This window comes from Triticum urartu, chromosome 5A, assembly GCF_056163025.1.
Source record: "Triticum urartu cultivar PI428250 chromosome 5A, HENAU_Tu73, whole genome shotgun sequence".
NCBI classification, from domain to species: Eukaryota; Viridiplantae; Streptophyta; class Magnoliopsida; order Poales; family Poaceae; genus Triticum; species Triticum urartu.
In genome coordinates, this window is record NC_141877.1 from 22942718 (window position 1) to 22958306 (window position 15589).

The following is a 15589-nucleotide window of genomic DNA, read 5'->3' on the forward strand; positions in this document are numbered from 1 at the left end:
TATACAAACAAGGAAGTCAAGACGGCGCTCTTTCAGATGGGAGCGACCAAGGCACCAAGGCCAGATGGTTTCCCAGCACACTTCTATCAGAGACATTAGGAAATCTGCGGAGATGAGGTCACAATGGCAGTGTTGCGAATCATTAAGGGGGAGGAAAGTGCAGAGTGTGTAAATGACACGGTGCTCGTTCTTATTCCCAAGGTGATGAATCCAACGCTCCTCACACAATTTCGTCCAATAAGCTTATGTAATGTGTTATACAAAATTGCATCCAAAGTTATTGCAAACAGGTTGAAAGTTATCTTGCCGGACATAATCTCAGAAGAGCAATCTGCGTTCGTCCCAGGTCGGATGATCACCGATAATATTATTTGCGCTTATGAGTGCCTGCATTTTATGAAGCGAAGTAAAGCAAAGAGAAACAGTCATTGTGCGTTGAAATTGGAAATGATGAAGGCTTATGACCGTCTGGAGTGGTCCTATCTTCAGGCTATCATGATCAAAATGGGCTTTGCACAACAATGGGTAAATATTATTATGAGTATGATCAGCTCGGTGTCATTTTTAGTTATGTTTAATGGAGAGAAACTTGAATCCTTCAAACCTTCACGAGGCATCAGACAGGGAGATCCGATCTCCCCCTATCTTTTCTTGATTGCAGCAGAGGGCCTTTCGTGCCTACTAAAAACCAGTTCACAGTCGTCTGTGCTTGAGGGGATTAAGGTGGCAAACACAGCTCCGGCTGTTAACCACCTCCTCTTTGCGGATGACAGCATGTTGTTATTCAAGGCGAGTACAGAGGGGGCAGTTGAGGTTTCAAACCTACTGGAGTTGTACTATAATTCATCGGGGTAGCGTATCAACTATGACAAATCGTCCATATTTTTCAGTAAAGGTTGCCCGCAACAGTTGAGAGACACTATCAAGGCAATTTTACACGTCCAAAATGAATCATTGAATGAGCGCTGTTTGGGCATGCCAACGGATGTGGAGCAATCCAAGATGAGCACGTTCAAATATCTCAGAGATAGAGTGTGGGAAAAGGTGAAGGGATGGATGGAAAAGCTCTTATCAGTTGGAGGAAAAGAGGTTTTAATTAAAGCAGTGGCCCAAGCCCTGCCAGTCTACTCGATGGCCCGTTTTAGATTGCCCAGAGGCCTATGTGAGAATATCTCCTCCATCATTCGGCAATTCTGGTGGGGGAGTAAAGCGGGGAAACGTGAAACAGCTTGGGTGGCTTGGGACATTATGACACGTCCAAAACATCTTGGAGGCCTCGGTTTCCGGGACATGGAGGTTTTTAACCTTCCTTTGTTAGCAAGACAAGCATGGAGGGTACTTCAGGATCCTGATTCACTAAGCTCGCGGATTCTCAAGGCAGCTTATTTTCCTCACTCATCTGTAATGGAGGTGGAGCTTGGCAGTAGACCATCACAAATTTGGAGAGCAATACTCGATGGAAGAGATATGCTTAGGCTAGGCCTTATCAGGAGGATTGGTAACGGGCAAACCACGCATATATGGACACAGAACTGGTTACCTCCACCGGGGATGATGAGGCCCATTGCACCGCTTACTCTGAATCCTCCACAGTTGGTCTCAGAATTGATGCACACGACGACAGCGAGCTGGAATGAGCAGCTTGTCCGATCGGTGTTCTTGCTCATTGATGCAGAAGCAGTGCTAGCTATCCCGTTATGTACAAGAAACGTAGAGGATTTCTGGGCTTGGAGCGGAGAGCAGAGAGGTTCATTCTCTGTCAAATCTTCTTACAAAATTATTATGCAAACCAAGATCTCGAGGGAGGACTGGATCGAGGAACATGATGGTTCTTCGGCGGCGGATAATGCAAAAACGGAATGGACAGAGCTATGGAAAACCGACGTACCTGCTAAAATCAAGTTGTTTCTTTGGCGATTAGCTCGGAGCTCAATTCCAACAGCCGACGTTTTGGAGCATAGAAATATTTCAACGTCATCAGCATGCGCGTTATGTGGCGCGAGAGACTCGTGGAGACATGCCTTATTGAACTGTTCGATGGCTTGTAGTGTTTGGGCACTTGCGGATGAGGAGATATTGGATCAGGTGAGCCGTTTCGACACTGATAGTGTTAAGGACTGGCTCTTTGCCATGAAGAAAGCCTTGTACATCGATCTTTTTGTCCGTATGACGACCACCTTCTGGGCTATTTGGGCAGCAAGACGAAAGGCAATTTACGAAGATATGTTTCAGAGCCCCTACTCCACCCATTGTTTTATCAATTCCTTTCTGAATGATATCCAAATTGTCAAGAGCCCGGAGAGATCAGTTGCGCATTCAGTGAGGGTGAGGCCAACAGGCTGGATTAAACCTCCCTCGGGCATGACGAAAGTGAATGTTGATGCTGCCACTCTGAGGAGATCGAAATTTGGTGCAATCGCTGCAATATGCAGGATCTGTATCTTGGAGCATCGGCTATCGTGTTCAATTCTATATCTGATCCTGCTACTCTTGAGGCGTTGGCGGTCCGGGAAGCAATGGCACTAGCAGAGGACCTCCAGCTACAGGCGATACACATTGCATATGAGTGCAAAGGCATTGTGGACGATATCAAGCAAAAGAGTAGCCCTAGCTATGGGGCTATCATTCGTGAGATCGTGCAATACTCTCGTAGTTTCCAGTTATGTAATTTTGTGCATGAGTTTAGGAGCTTGAATGTCGAGGCTCGCAGTCTAGCGAAGCATGTTTTGAAACTAGGGATTGGCCGGCATGTTTGGTTGGGCAACCCTGGTGAACTTTAGTTCGTCCATGTAAACGTTGTGACGAGTGAATAAATAGCTTCGTGGATTGTCTCAAAAAAAAACTTGAGGTTACTCCTGGTCTTCAGATTGTATGCACACTGCACTAGCCACTTTGCCCAACCTCCTTTCGCGGTAAGAACAAGTGGCGCCACCTACTTGAGGCTACTCGAGCCGTTTTCTTCGAGATCTTTTTCTTTTTCTTTTATTTGATTTTTTTCTTCTTTGTTTTTCATTCTTTTTGCATTTTGTTTATTTGTTTTTTATTTTATTTTTTCCTTTTTTGTTTCTTTTTTCGGTTTTCTTTGCTCTTTTGGTTATTAGAATACATTTTTGTATATGTTAGAGATATTTGTCAAATACACGTCTAACATTTCTTCTCCATTTTTTTTCTCTTTTTTGATTTTTCTTATGTGTTGTTTTTGTTTTCTCTCTACATTTTCATATATGTCAAAAACATTTATTAATAAGTGATCAACATTTTTTGTATACACGCTCAACATTGTCTGAACACTTATTCAACATTTTTAAAATACGTATTCAACATTTTTAAATACACGTTCAACAATTTTTAATAATTATTCAACATTTCCAAATACTTATTCAACATTTCAAATACGTATTCAACATTTTGCAAATACTCGTTCAACAATTTCAACATTTTTTTAAATGTATTTTTTGAGAAGTGTCTTTTTGTATATTTTAGTACAATATTTTAAAATATAAAAATACAAAAATAAAGTAAAAAAATGAGAACTGAAAATAGAAAAAAAACAGGCCTTTGCTTCCGGCATGGCTAGGCCGGCTCATCTGGGGGCCCTGACGCGTGGCGTCCCATGTGCTCTCTTAAAGCAAGAAATAGGGAGAGGTCCTGCTGGACGCTCGCGAGCGGCAATCAACGGATCCTTCGCTGAAGAGCGCACAAAACGGGCCGGCCCATTTGCGGGGGCTGAATGTAAAAAACTCAAGAGAATTAAGTAGACGCCTGGACTCGAACTCCCGCCCGCTCGCTACAAACCGGTTCAGGGACCCTTCTAGGACCAGTTCTTTTTAGCTTTTAATTCTCCAGAATCAGCTTTTGGGAAACTTCCCACAGAATCAGCTTCTCTCAGAATCAGCCATCGAGTTCTTTTCTGAGATTTTGGTCTCTGATTATGGGATGAGTTGTATGCTGAAATGTCTGTAATGTCTCTGAACTAAAACTGAGTGTTGAATTGCTAACACTTGGTTGTTTCGAACAAATTATCGTCGAATATGAGCATGAATACGATTTATGAATATTTTAGCTTGCTAAATATTACAATAAAGAAGGTTTCCAAGTTGACTTTGCTACAAAAGAAGATGCTAAATATTATTACAAATAGACTGACTAATCTCATGGTACAAGACTGGTAGCAATAGCATCACGTGTTTCGGCCATGGTACCATCATCTTTTAGTGGTAGAGCGTTGGCGCCTGTAAATGGCAATGGGGGCTGCATATACGCATCATTGTCAAACTTGTCAAAATGCTCATCATGCAACTTGCTATCACGAATGAAGTTGTGGAGACACATGCATGCAGTGACAACCATCTTTTGGCTCTCCGGTTTGTACCGTGGTATGCCTTCAAGAATTCGCCATTTCATCTTGAGAACACCGAACGTTCTTTCAATGACATTTCGCAAAGAAGAATGACGATGGTTGAATGTCTCATGTCTACCAATGGGTGGGTGTTGTTGGAACTTTGGTACATGGTATCGTTGCCCTTTGTATGGTGCTAGATATCCAACCCTGTTTTGATATCCGGAGTCCACAAGGTAATATTTATCTATAGTAAAACATCATAAGCTATTAGAAATGTAGTACGTACCATCATGTACATAACAAAATACATACAAGAGATTACCTGTGGGAGGTTGTGAAAAATGATCATAACGAACTATAGCATCGCTCCATACACGTGTGTCATGAACAGATCTGGGCCATCCAGGAACAACAAAAGTGAACCTCATATCAAAATCACAGACTGCCATGACATTTTCACTTGTAACCCCTTTCCTATTCCTGTGTTGTGGCTCCAACTCCTTAGGCACAATCACTTCAATGTGTGTTCCATCTATGGCTCCAATAGCATTTTTGAAATGAGGCCAGAACTTTGTTTTTCTTAGTATGGGGTGCGGTTCAGAGAAAGATGGATCAATAGGCCTAATGAAATCACCAGCCATGCGGTCCACACACTCCAAAACCTCATGAAATTTTTTGTTGATGATAGAACGACTATGTCCAAACCGATCTGCTACATTATTAGTGGTTTGGCACGTCCCCAAAGTCCATAAAAACTGTGCCAATGCTTCTTTCGATGATATGTTGCAAGTTGACTTAAGCCCGTACTTCTCAACCAACAATTCATGCAATGAGTAAAAAACTGACCTCCTCATTCTGAACATAGAGTAGAAAGCTTTTGCATCTTGCTCCTTCTCTGCCACCCATTGGAGGCCTGTAACAAGGTGTGACTTTCTTGGTGCATACGGCAATCTCTCACTTGGCGACCCCACTTCCATAGCACATGCAAACATGGCCAAATCCCATTCCTTATCTGATCCATCTGAAGATTCATCTGAAGTGTCCATCTGCCACATAAACATACACAGGAGAGTTTAGCAACAACATACAAAATTACCAACAATAGTTCTACATGATACAATACAATTCCAAAGCAAATAATTATGTTCTGAACAAGTGAACATTGCATTATGAGAGCAAACAACATGTTCAGGACATTACAAGTTGGAAGCAAAGGACTGGGTACACAACATTACATGTTTCGAAGCAAATGGTTGGAAGCAAATGATACATATCGGTTCACATCATTACAAGTTCAAAGCAAATAGTTGGGTTCTACTTATTTTTGTTGAGCTCCCATGTCCTCTCTATCCATCGAAGCCTTGCACTAGGTTCATGATCCTTGAATGTTACGAAAATATCAAGATATTTCCTTTCCAACATAAGATGGGAAGCATAGAAATGCACATCACTCCCAGGTTTAGCACCATCTGCAATCACCATGTTCATCATGTCTCCAGTCTCCTTTCTTGTTGTATCCTCTCCTAGGTTTCCCTTCTCTTTTCCCTTGCACCAAAGAGGTCAACCATACGTACAAGTGCATCAGTTTTAACACTTTCATTTGACCACTTCTCATTCATCCTAGGACTTGGCGAATAAGAACATGGCATCTTCTTCCCAATCTTGGCACGCTTCGTACGAGGTGTAGCTTCGACATCATGACTTTCAAAACCTGAATCATCATCCATATTAAAGCGAGATGAACCACCTTGATATGTGGGAATTGGCACCCTAGCATGTTCATTTGTGACACAACAAGCATCAAACACCTCTCTCATTTTGTCCTCCTCTGCTAGTGGAGCATACCGGAACTTCGCAGCTAACGGATTTGCCTGCAATCATATACCAGGACTCACGGTTAAATAATGGTAGAAGAACATCACTCACTACTTGAATGAATGACATGGCAACAAAATACCTTTATCTCCAATGGCCACCACTCATCTGTAGCTGCAATGGTCTTTGTATATTCACCTCTACCAATGCCAGTTGCTTTTTGAGTCAATGTATTCCATACACTGTAGTCTGCTCTACATATATCCCATCTATTCTTCAGTTGGTCGGAAGAATAATTTCTCCCGGAGCGCTCATTGAACTTTCTAACCAAATTAGCTTTTCCAATGTCGGTTAAAGTGGTGCCACCACGGTTATTAGCTCGCACCTCCTCTACACATGCATCCATAAAAATGGTATGCGCTGCACTGTCCCAGTTTGCTTTAGGGGGCTTGGTTTTCTTTTCTTTCTCCATCTACAACGTCTATCATTAGCACAAAGCAGTAGCAACACAGAACCACTCACAACTAGCATTGAGCAATTGTAGTAGAAAAAAGAATTTTAAAAAATCATCTACCTACACAGTACAGAAAAGAACTTTTGTTCCTTGTACAGAGAAGAATCTAACAAATAAACTAACATCATGTACATCCATCCATCAATCAAGCAAATCATCTACATCTATCTAGCAATCCATTGTTCCATGTACAGAAAAGAGCTACAAATCATCTACATCCATCTATCCATCCACTCTTCCATGTACAGAGAAAATACAAGAGAGAGGGAGAGAGAGAGAGAGGCTCACTGAGGCAGCGGATAGAAGACAGCAGCAGCCGGCTGGATGGGCTCGTCGGGGCCGGCGGAGGACGGCGGGGAGGGCGGTCGGAGCCGGCGGGGCGGAGGACCTCAGGGGCTGGCGGGATGGGGGTCGGAGGAGGCGGCGCTGAGCACTGCTTCGGCCGGCCGGATGGGCGCGTCGGGGCGGCGCTCGTCTGCTCCGGCAGGGTTCCGATAAGGCGCGCGTCTGGGCTTGAGGGAGGAGGGGCGGCGGGTCAGGAACCCCAGCGGCGGCTGGAGGAAACAGAGCGAGGGGGGAATCGAGCGAGGACAGGGGAGCGAGCGGCCGATGTGTTTTCTGGGCCGCGGTCGGTCGGGCTGTGGAAGGGCATTTTGCCTGTAATTTCGTGGTGAGATAGGGGTACAGTCTGAAAACCCAAACGTTTTCATTTGCGGGAGGTCCAGAATCGCCAGAATCGACCCAAAACGCTGCTTTTCGGTTGCACTGTCGATTGTGGTCTGATTTTGACGATTCTACAGAATCAAAACGAGTTCTTTCTAGCTTTTGATTTTCAGACCCAGAATCTCCATAATCGGGTCAAAAGAACTGGGCCTAGAAGGTTCCCAAAATCGGCTGGGACCCTTCTAGAAGGTTCCCCAAGGATACCGCAATGAAGAAACAGGAGCCAAGCCGAATCGTGGGCCGGCCCAAGTGGAAGCCACAGGGTTGCTCGCTCTCAGCGAAGCAGCAAAGATTTGACGCTAACGAGCGTCATATAGGAATCGCCAGAAATAGGGGTGCCCGCGCGCCATCCCGGAAAAAAGGTTCATTCCAAAGGTAGTGCTAGTAAAATGCAGCCCACCCTAAGGAGGCTCTGCATAGCCCGGCCCGTACTTACATGAAGGCTGAGAGACCAAACAAGATCCATGACTCTCGTCCTCTGCAGAGTCTGCACGCAGCAGGGGGAACTCCTATTGGACGCTCGCTGCGGCAAGCAGTCGGCGTTTCGCACACAGGCAGCTTGGCTGGGCCGGCCCATGTTGCGGGTGCGCCACATTCGCTAGGTTAAAAATCGCGAAAAAGGAAAAAGGAGTAGTGGAATCGAACCCGCGAATTCCTATTGCTGCGCGCGATGAGCTAGCCGCCCCAACTAGCTACTTCTTATGGTAAACTAACAGCGCGAACCTAAAGAAACTAACAGTAGCGAGAAAACATAAAATCTCAATTCTCAAAATTAGATGAACCAAGGTGTGAGCGAGGCACCTGTGAACACAAGTAGGTAGCCACATTAAAAGGTGAACAGTTTCTGAAACGATGCGAACAATTTTTTAAAGCACGAACAATTTTTGAATGTTGAGAACAAATTTTGAAATGGAGAACAAATTTGGAAGCTCGAACAATTTTTGAAAGCACGAACAATTTTTGAATGTTGAGAACAAATTTTGAAATGGAGAACAAATTTGGAAGCTCGAACAATTTTTGAAAGCACGAACAATTTTTGAATGTTGAGAACAAATTTTGAAATGGAGAAAAAATTTAGAAGCGCGAACAATTTTTTAAAGCACGAAAAAATTTTGAATGTTGAGAACAAATTTTGAAATGGAGAACAAATTTAGAAGCGCGAACAATTTTTTAAAGCACGAACAAATTTTGAATGTTGAGAACAAATTTTGAAATGGAGAACAAATTTGGAAGCTCGAACAATTTTTGAAAGCACGAACAATTTTTGAATGTTGAGAACAAATTTTGAAATAGAGAACAAATTTAGAAGCGCGGACAATTTTTTAAAGCACGAACAAATTTTGAATGTTGAGAACAAATTTTGAAATGGAGAACAAATTTAGAAGCGCGGACAATTTTTAAAGCACGAACAATTTTTGAATGTTGAGAACAAATTTTGAAATGGAGAGCAAATTTGGAAGCTCGAACAATTTTTGAAAGCACGAACAATTTTTGAATGTTGAGAACAAATTTTGAAATGGAGAACAAATTTAGAAGCGCGAACAATTTTTTAAAGCACGAACAAATTTTGAATGTTGAGAACAAATTTTGAAATGGAGAACAAATTTGGAAGCTCGAACAATTTTTGAAAGCACGAACAATTTTTGAATGTTGAGAACAAATTTTGAAATGGAGAACAAATTTAGAAGCTCGAACAATTTTTGAAAGCACGAACAATTTTTGAATGTTGAGAACAAATTTTGAAATGGAGAACAAATTTAGAAGCGCGAACAATTTTTTAAAGCACGAACAAATTTTGAATGTTGAGAACAAATTTTGAAATGGAGAACAAATTTGGAAGCTCGAACAATTTTTGAAAGCACGAACAATTTTTGAATGTTGAGAACAAATTTTGAAATGGAGAACAAATTTAGAAGCGCGAACAATTTTTTAAAGCACGAACAAATTTTGAATGTTGAGAACAAATTTTGAAATGGAGAACAAATTTAGAAGCGCGGACAATTTTTAAAGCACGAACAATTTTTGAATGTTGAGAACAAATTTTGAAATGGAGAACAAATTTAGAAGCGTGGACAATTTTTAAAGCACGAACAAATTTTGAATGTTGAGAACAAATTTTGAAATGGAGAACAAATTTAGAAGCGCGGACAATTTTTAAAGCACGAACAAATTTTGAATGTTGAGAACAAATTTTGAAATGGAGAACAAATTTAGAAGTGCGGACAATTTTTGAAAGCACGAACAATTTTTGAATGTTGAGAACAAATTTTGAAATGGAGAACAAATTTAGAAGCGTGGACAATTTTTAAAGCACGAACAAATTTTGAATGTTGAGAACAAATTTTGAAATGGAGAACAAATTTAGAAGCGCGGACAATTTTTAAAGCACGAACAAATTTTGAAATGGAGAACAAATTTAGAAGCGCGGACAATTTTTTAAAGCACGAACAATTTTTGAATGTTGAGAACAAATTTTGAAATGGAGAACAAATTTAGAAGTGCGAACAATTTTTTAAAGCACGAACAATTTTTGAATGTTGAGAACAAATTTTGAAATGGAGAACAAATTTAGAAGCGCGGACAATTTTTTAAAGCACGAACAAATTTTGAATGTTGAAAACAAATTTTATAATGGAGAACAAATTTGGTAGTGCGAATTTGAAATGGGAAGATTTTTTGAAACTCCCAAACATAATTTGAAATGTGAACAAAAAGAAAACAAAAAGAGAAGAAAAAGGAATTGAAAAATGAAATAAAGAAACAGAAAAACGAAGAAAGAAAAAGAAACAGGAAAAACAACAAAGAAAAAGCAAACAGAAAAACCAGTGAAAACCCGGTTCAAGAACCTTCTAGAAGGTTCCCAAAACCGTTCAGGAACCCTCCAGAAGGTTCCCAAAACCGGAAGCTGCAGCGCCAGCGCTATCTCCTAACTGGGCCGGCCCATCTTGATCGCTATCGCTAGCTCTCTGTGCGAAGCCTCGACAAGTCGACGCAGCGAGCGTCCAATAGGATTTTCCCGCAGCAGGCGCAACAGTACCTCCGGCCGCCGCTGCCCGGCCGGCTGGCGCGGCGGCGCCTGACTGAAATTCCCCTGCAAACCGCAGATTCCGTTCGCTCCTTATTCCTTCTCAGGGAGCTGAAGGACATTCTCATAACGATGGGCCAACCCTTAATGGTTACGCATATACAAACCCTATTTTTATTTTCATCATTTTTTCTACTGAAATTTGTGGACCCCATGGTTTCCCTTACTTCATGCTTGTTCAATCAGTGTGCTCAATCGGGATTCCCCATTTGATTTGTAGCAGCAAGCACTGTCCTGGATTCCACCTCACAAGCAAGAATTCAGATACTCAGATACTAATGTAAATTTGAGTACATTATGCATTGCTAGGGAGTGGCCTGAGGAAGCTTCAAGGCACAAGCTTCGATGTGTTTATAATACACTGCCACTAAACTCATCTGGGAAGACTTGCTTGACCTGGCAGACAACAAAACTTTCTGGTTTCACATGGCCTTGGCCCTTGTGGAATCTCTGAGGTAAATATACCAAATTATACTAGACTACCAATCTTAGTGTACCAAATGTATTCATTAACAGCAGGGATGCGAATAATATTTCATGTACATAGCTTGTTTCTGTTCCTGAAGTGATTTTGCGGACTCTGTAGCTGTCAAGGCAGAAATCATATTTCAGAGCTTCCATGTTGTTGCTACAATGAGAATATGCTATCACGACTTTCAGCCATATGCAAACGAGTCCCCCCTGTTGTTGGCATAACACAACTGATAAAATGAATAGATTCTTCACCCACGCAATGGGAAAACTGGGCTATCAAGTTAGGGACTCCTTTTCTTTTGGCAGCTGTGGGGGCAATTGCAGTTGAGGTGCAAGTTGGGCAATGAAAGATGCCTAAGCCATCTCTATATCAAAGTTAAAGATGCCTGAACCACACCTCAAGCCATACAAGATCCAACCCAGCCTTGCCTCCGAAGCTCTGAAACACCAGCAACCCTGATGGCGCAAATGGAGCAGCGAGGATCAACGAACATGACCAAGGCGCTGGAAGCTCTTTCGCCGTGGCTCGAAAACCCACGGAGCATTGTCAATCAAGTGGAGGCGCTCGTCCTCGCCGCGGCTGTGCTCCTGCTCTTCCAGCTCATCCTCTGTTCCTGCAGGCGGCAGTCGAGCAACGCTTTTATCCAGGCCGGCGCGTGGGTGTCCTACACCATGTCGTTCCCTTTGGTCACCTACACATTGGGCATGATGCAGACTTCCCCGGTGAAGAATGTCCTGTATCCTGTCTGGGCTGTCTCTTTGTTCCTGGTTGCTGGATGCACCAACGCCGTCACGTCCTATGATCTTGACGACAACAAGCAGTGGAAGAAGCATCTCTTCGAGGTCTTTCAGTATGCCCTCTACTCAGCAATTAACATCAAGCTGCTTTTCCCTTACAGCACTGCAGAAGTATTTAATCTGAAGGCCAAATATTTCAAGTCTATGTCCATCACCCCTGTTATCGTGATCCTCAACTTGATTGTGCTGCTCACAAATTTTGTCAAAGTTATCTCGTGTTGGAGGGTAGGCGTTGACTTCTCCAGCAAACGAGTTGCTGAGTTCATGAGGAAGCAGGCCAGGGAGGACCGTCCTAGTGTGTTCAACCCTGTCGCCATGGAAGGCTACAGGTACCCTATTCGATGTGGTAGACACAAATCGATCACCATCGACGAGGTTTGGAAATTGGACAGCACGTTTTTCAGGTCAGGTGCTTCCACCAAGCTGAAAGATTCTTGCCTATCATATGCCCTGTTTAAGCTCTTGAGGCGGCAGTACCATGGGATGGAGTGTGCTGAAGCCGGCCTTCCCGAAACCCGTGATTTTGTCTTGAAGGGTTTGCTGTTGACAGAAGACGACCATCAGATTGAAAGGGCGTTCAGGATTGTGGAGGTAGAACTTGGTTTCTATCATGACTACCTCTTCACCAAATACAATATCATCCGTAAGCGGGAGAAACTGTTCTTCGCAATGTTGCTTGTGAGGATACTTCTTATATCTATTGTTTTACACTATGTCACCCGGAATTCATTGGCTGTCATGACAGCAGCTGCTATAATTGAGGTGCAGACCAAGACTGTTGATACTATCATTACTGTACTTGTTCTCACCATTATTCTCATGGTTGAAGTTCTGCAAGCCGCATTTTACCTGGCATCAGACTGGGCCAAAGTGACACTTACCAAAAAATATTTAAGTAACCACTGTTACCGGGGCAATGCTTGTTTGGAGAAGATTATTGTTTTCATCAGCAAGGTCACCATGTTCAGATATTGGGCAAATCAAATTGGACAAAGTTCAGTGATTTCAGACAACAGATATTTTGCCAGACACCTGCAGTATGTCATAGAAAGCCCTCCACACTCACTTGCGATGTTGTTCAGTAGCTTCAGTCTTGGCAAAAGGACAACCCGTTTGAGCATATGCAGCCCCGTCAAGAGAGCCATCGCTAGGTCCATTAAAATGAGTAAAGATCCTCTAACAAACGGCAAGTCATCACTAGACCACAATGGAGTGCTGTGAGGATTCTCCTGGGCACTGAATGGACAAACTCAGACAGAGATCATGCTAATTTGGCACATTGCGACTGAGTACTGCAACATTGCTCAGCCTAATACCACGGAAACAGGTGAGGTGCAAGACATGAAGTGCCACCGTGAAGTTGCAGTCAGGTTATCAAGATACTGCGCATACTTGATAGATTCTGCCCCAGAACTGCTTTCAGACTACATGGATACTGAGATTCCCATAGCTAAGATGATGCAAGATATGCGCAAAGTTATGGGAAAATGTACGTCCATTCATGCGAAATTTGAGGTCATGAAGCATTTAGAAGAGTGTGAGGGGGAGGAGGAGGAGGAGGAGGAGACCATGTTCCGACGAGGCGTCAAGCTGGGGAAGCAGCTTGACTGCTTGGATGCTGCTCTGCAATGGAAGGTGCTGGAGGAATTCTGGGCAGAGACCATCGTCTACATTGCACCTTCAGATAATGTCAATGGGCACTTGGAACGCCTTGCAAAAGGCGGGGAGTTCCTAACCCACATCTGGGCCCTGCTATCTCATGCTGGCATCCGGGCGATAAACAGGGTGCAAGATAAGCACACCATGCCCAGCCATCCGTCCGAAGAAAATGTGTGATTTGCCTCTGTAAAAGGAAAAGGAGTGGTCCGAGTTTGCTTTCTTGTTTGTAATTCAAAACCGTGTGTTTGTTCTTTATTTCCTTTGAGCCTAAAAGTCTTGTTTTTTTCACTATTCTCCTTTTATTTTTTGCGTGTATACAAGAGCAGGATAGGAGCTCTCCTACGATCGGGACATGTAAGTTAGAATGGGTTTCAAACCATCTGGAACCACATGAGAGCAAATGTCTTGGGTTGAAAACTTGAAATACAGTCCGGGTTGAGTTGGTTTGGTTTGTATGATGAAATGCTGATCGGGTCTGACATGTTGGAGTTCTGTGTTGTGGGCTGGGTTGCTCTGGCCTATTTGAAACCACTAGCAGGCCTTGCCATTTGCCTTTCTTGTAGAATGAACAAAATATAGATGGAAAGGTTTACAAACATCTGGCCACTTTACTCCCCTAACGATATAACACCGATTCTGTGACCGGACTCGTGCCCTAGATTCACCCATGCCCCTCGGCGCTGCATTGTCCATGTAAGCAACCCACTTGCTCTTGCTTGATTATGCATCTCTCTTGCTGCATCCTCCTCACATGTGCATCAGCAAGTGAGCGTTCATAGATCGATAGACTGTAAATGTTGTGCCTGTTATATCTTGTGTCATGCATGCATAGCGCCATGTTACTAGAGAACCTGAATTATGAGTGCACTAGCGCTCTAATGCTTAATTTCATCTTAATATGCATACTAGGAATCCCTAGTGTGCTGATCCCTAGTATGCATACTAGCAAATATGCCTGTACGTTGCAACGGGAGAAAACAACCCTCGCACGCCCTTATCCATTGAGCATGGCTAAAGATCTCACCCTCGTGCCCATAACATAATAAACATGACTCATACCTCATCCTCATGTCGACATCCTACATTTCAATATAACATCAGACACATGTTTACACTTGCCGTCTTTGCCGTCCTCGCCGCCGATGGTCGCAACACCAGTTGTCACTCACCAAGGTTGGCCAGGTCCAATAACTGGATTGTCGAGCCGCCTTCGTGTCCGACGAAGACCAAGAGCGTTGAAGAAAGTTTTTTTTTATCATCTGGTTAATATAATAGGGAAAATCACTGCACATAATATATGTCCATGTGATCATGTAAATTGAGTAGTTTGTGTTAGATAGACCATGAAACCTTAGTTGGACTCCTCATGTATTTTGACGGGAGTCATTGGGCTGAGTGAGACTGGTCGTACGTGAAGACGTGACAGATAAAAAGATTCTTTCCATATCCCTAGTTTAATAAATTGAACTAAAACAATGCATCAGGTGGGAATATTTAAAAAACTCGCCAAGTTTTATTAATAGGTATAGATTAAAACAATTTAGCTACAGTACCTCCTAGTTTTTTTTAAAAAAAATATTGTTTTAAATAACTGTTTGACTTTTCAAAATCTTGTTTTGCATGGGAAAGACTTTTCAAATTGAAAGCTAAAAAAATATTTGTTTTATAAAATGTTTGCAAATTCAAAAAATAATCACAACAGTACCTCCTAGTCTTAGAACTTGTTTGTGTTTTAAAAAATTGTCAGGTTTCGAAAACATAAAAAAATTGTTCCTTAAAAAAATTTCGAGTTTCATTTTTTTATTACCAACTTTGCAAAATTTCCGTGTTCTAAAATATATTCACTTTTTCAAAAAGAAAACTTTTTCTCTCAGTATCTGACGTGACTGTGTGCTTAATTTTAAATTTTGTGCTGCTAATTAAACTCCAATTCTTATTTAGTCTAGTGGCTAGCATTATGAGCGATCAAGCGTGAGGAGCTGGGTTCGATCCCTCGTCACGCATTGTTTTTTCTTGAAATTTTTTTACTGGCGCGGGCCATGTGTACGCTAATGGGCCGGCCCATTGCTGCTCTGTGCGTCATGTGATATTTATTTGACAGAAGCCAATCGGGAGAAGGAGAAAACGCTCGCACAAGGAAACGCCTCACGTACGAAAATTTTCTGGATCCCACCATAAA

The 15589-nt window shown here is 42.5% G+C and overlaps 2 protein-coding genes across 2 annotated transcripts; one reads left to right on the forward strand and one right to left on the reverse strand.

Moving 5' to 3' along the window:
* Positions 1-5865: 5865 nt before the first annotated feature.
* LOC125507179 (L10-interacting MYB domain-containing protein-like) lies at positions 5866-6629 on the reverse strand. Its single transcript, XM_048671846.2, has 2 exons — positions 6300-6629; positions 5866-6213 (listed from the first exon to the last, which is right to left on the reverse strand). Exons 1-2 carry the CDS (start codon positions 6627-6629, stop codon positions 5866-5868), a joined length of 678 nt encoding a protein of 225 aa, XP_048527803.2.
* Positions 6630-10540: 3911 nt separating this feature from the next.
* LOC147967628 (uncharacterized) lies at positions 10541-13898 on the forward strand. The gene has a single exon (XM_087522492.1). It carries the CDS (start codon positions 11413-11415, stop codon positions 12970-12972), a length of 1560 nt encoding a protein of 519 aa, XP_087378618.1. The 5' UTR covers positions 10541-11412; the 3' UTR covers positions 12973-13898.
* The last annotated feature ends 1691 nt before the right edge of the window (positions 13899-15589 follow it).

Bases quoted from the DNA above. Each gene is read 5' to 3' on its own strand.
- LOC125507179 (XM_048671846.2), bottom strand. From the start codon at position 6,629: ATGGAGAAAGAAAAGAAAACCAAGCCCCCTAAAGCAAACTGGGACAGT. The intron at 6,214-6,299 runs GTATTTTGTTGC...ATATGATTGCAG, and splicing joins GGTGGCCATTGGAGATAAAG to GCAAATCCGTTAGCTGCGAA.
- LOC147967628 (XM_087522492.1), top strand. From the start codon at position 11,413: ATGGCGCAAATGGAGCAGCGAGGATCAACGAACATGACCAAGGCGCTG.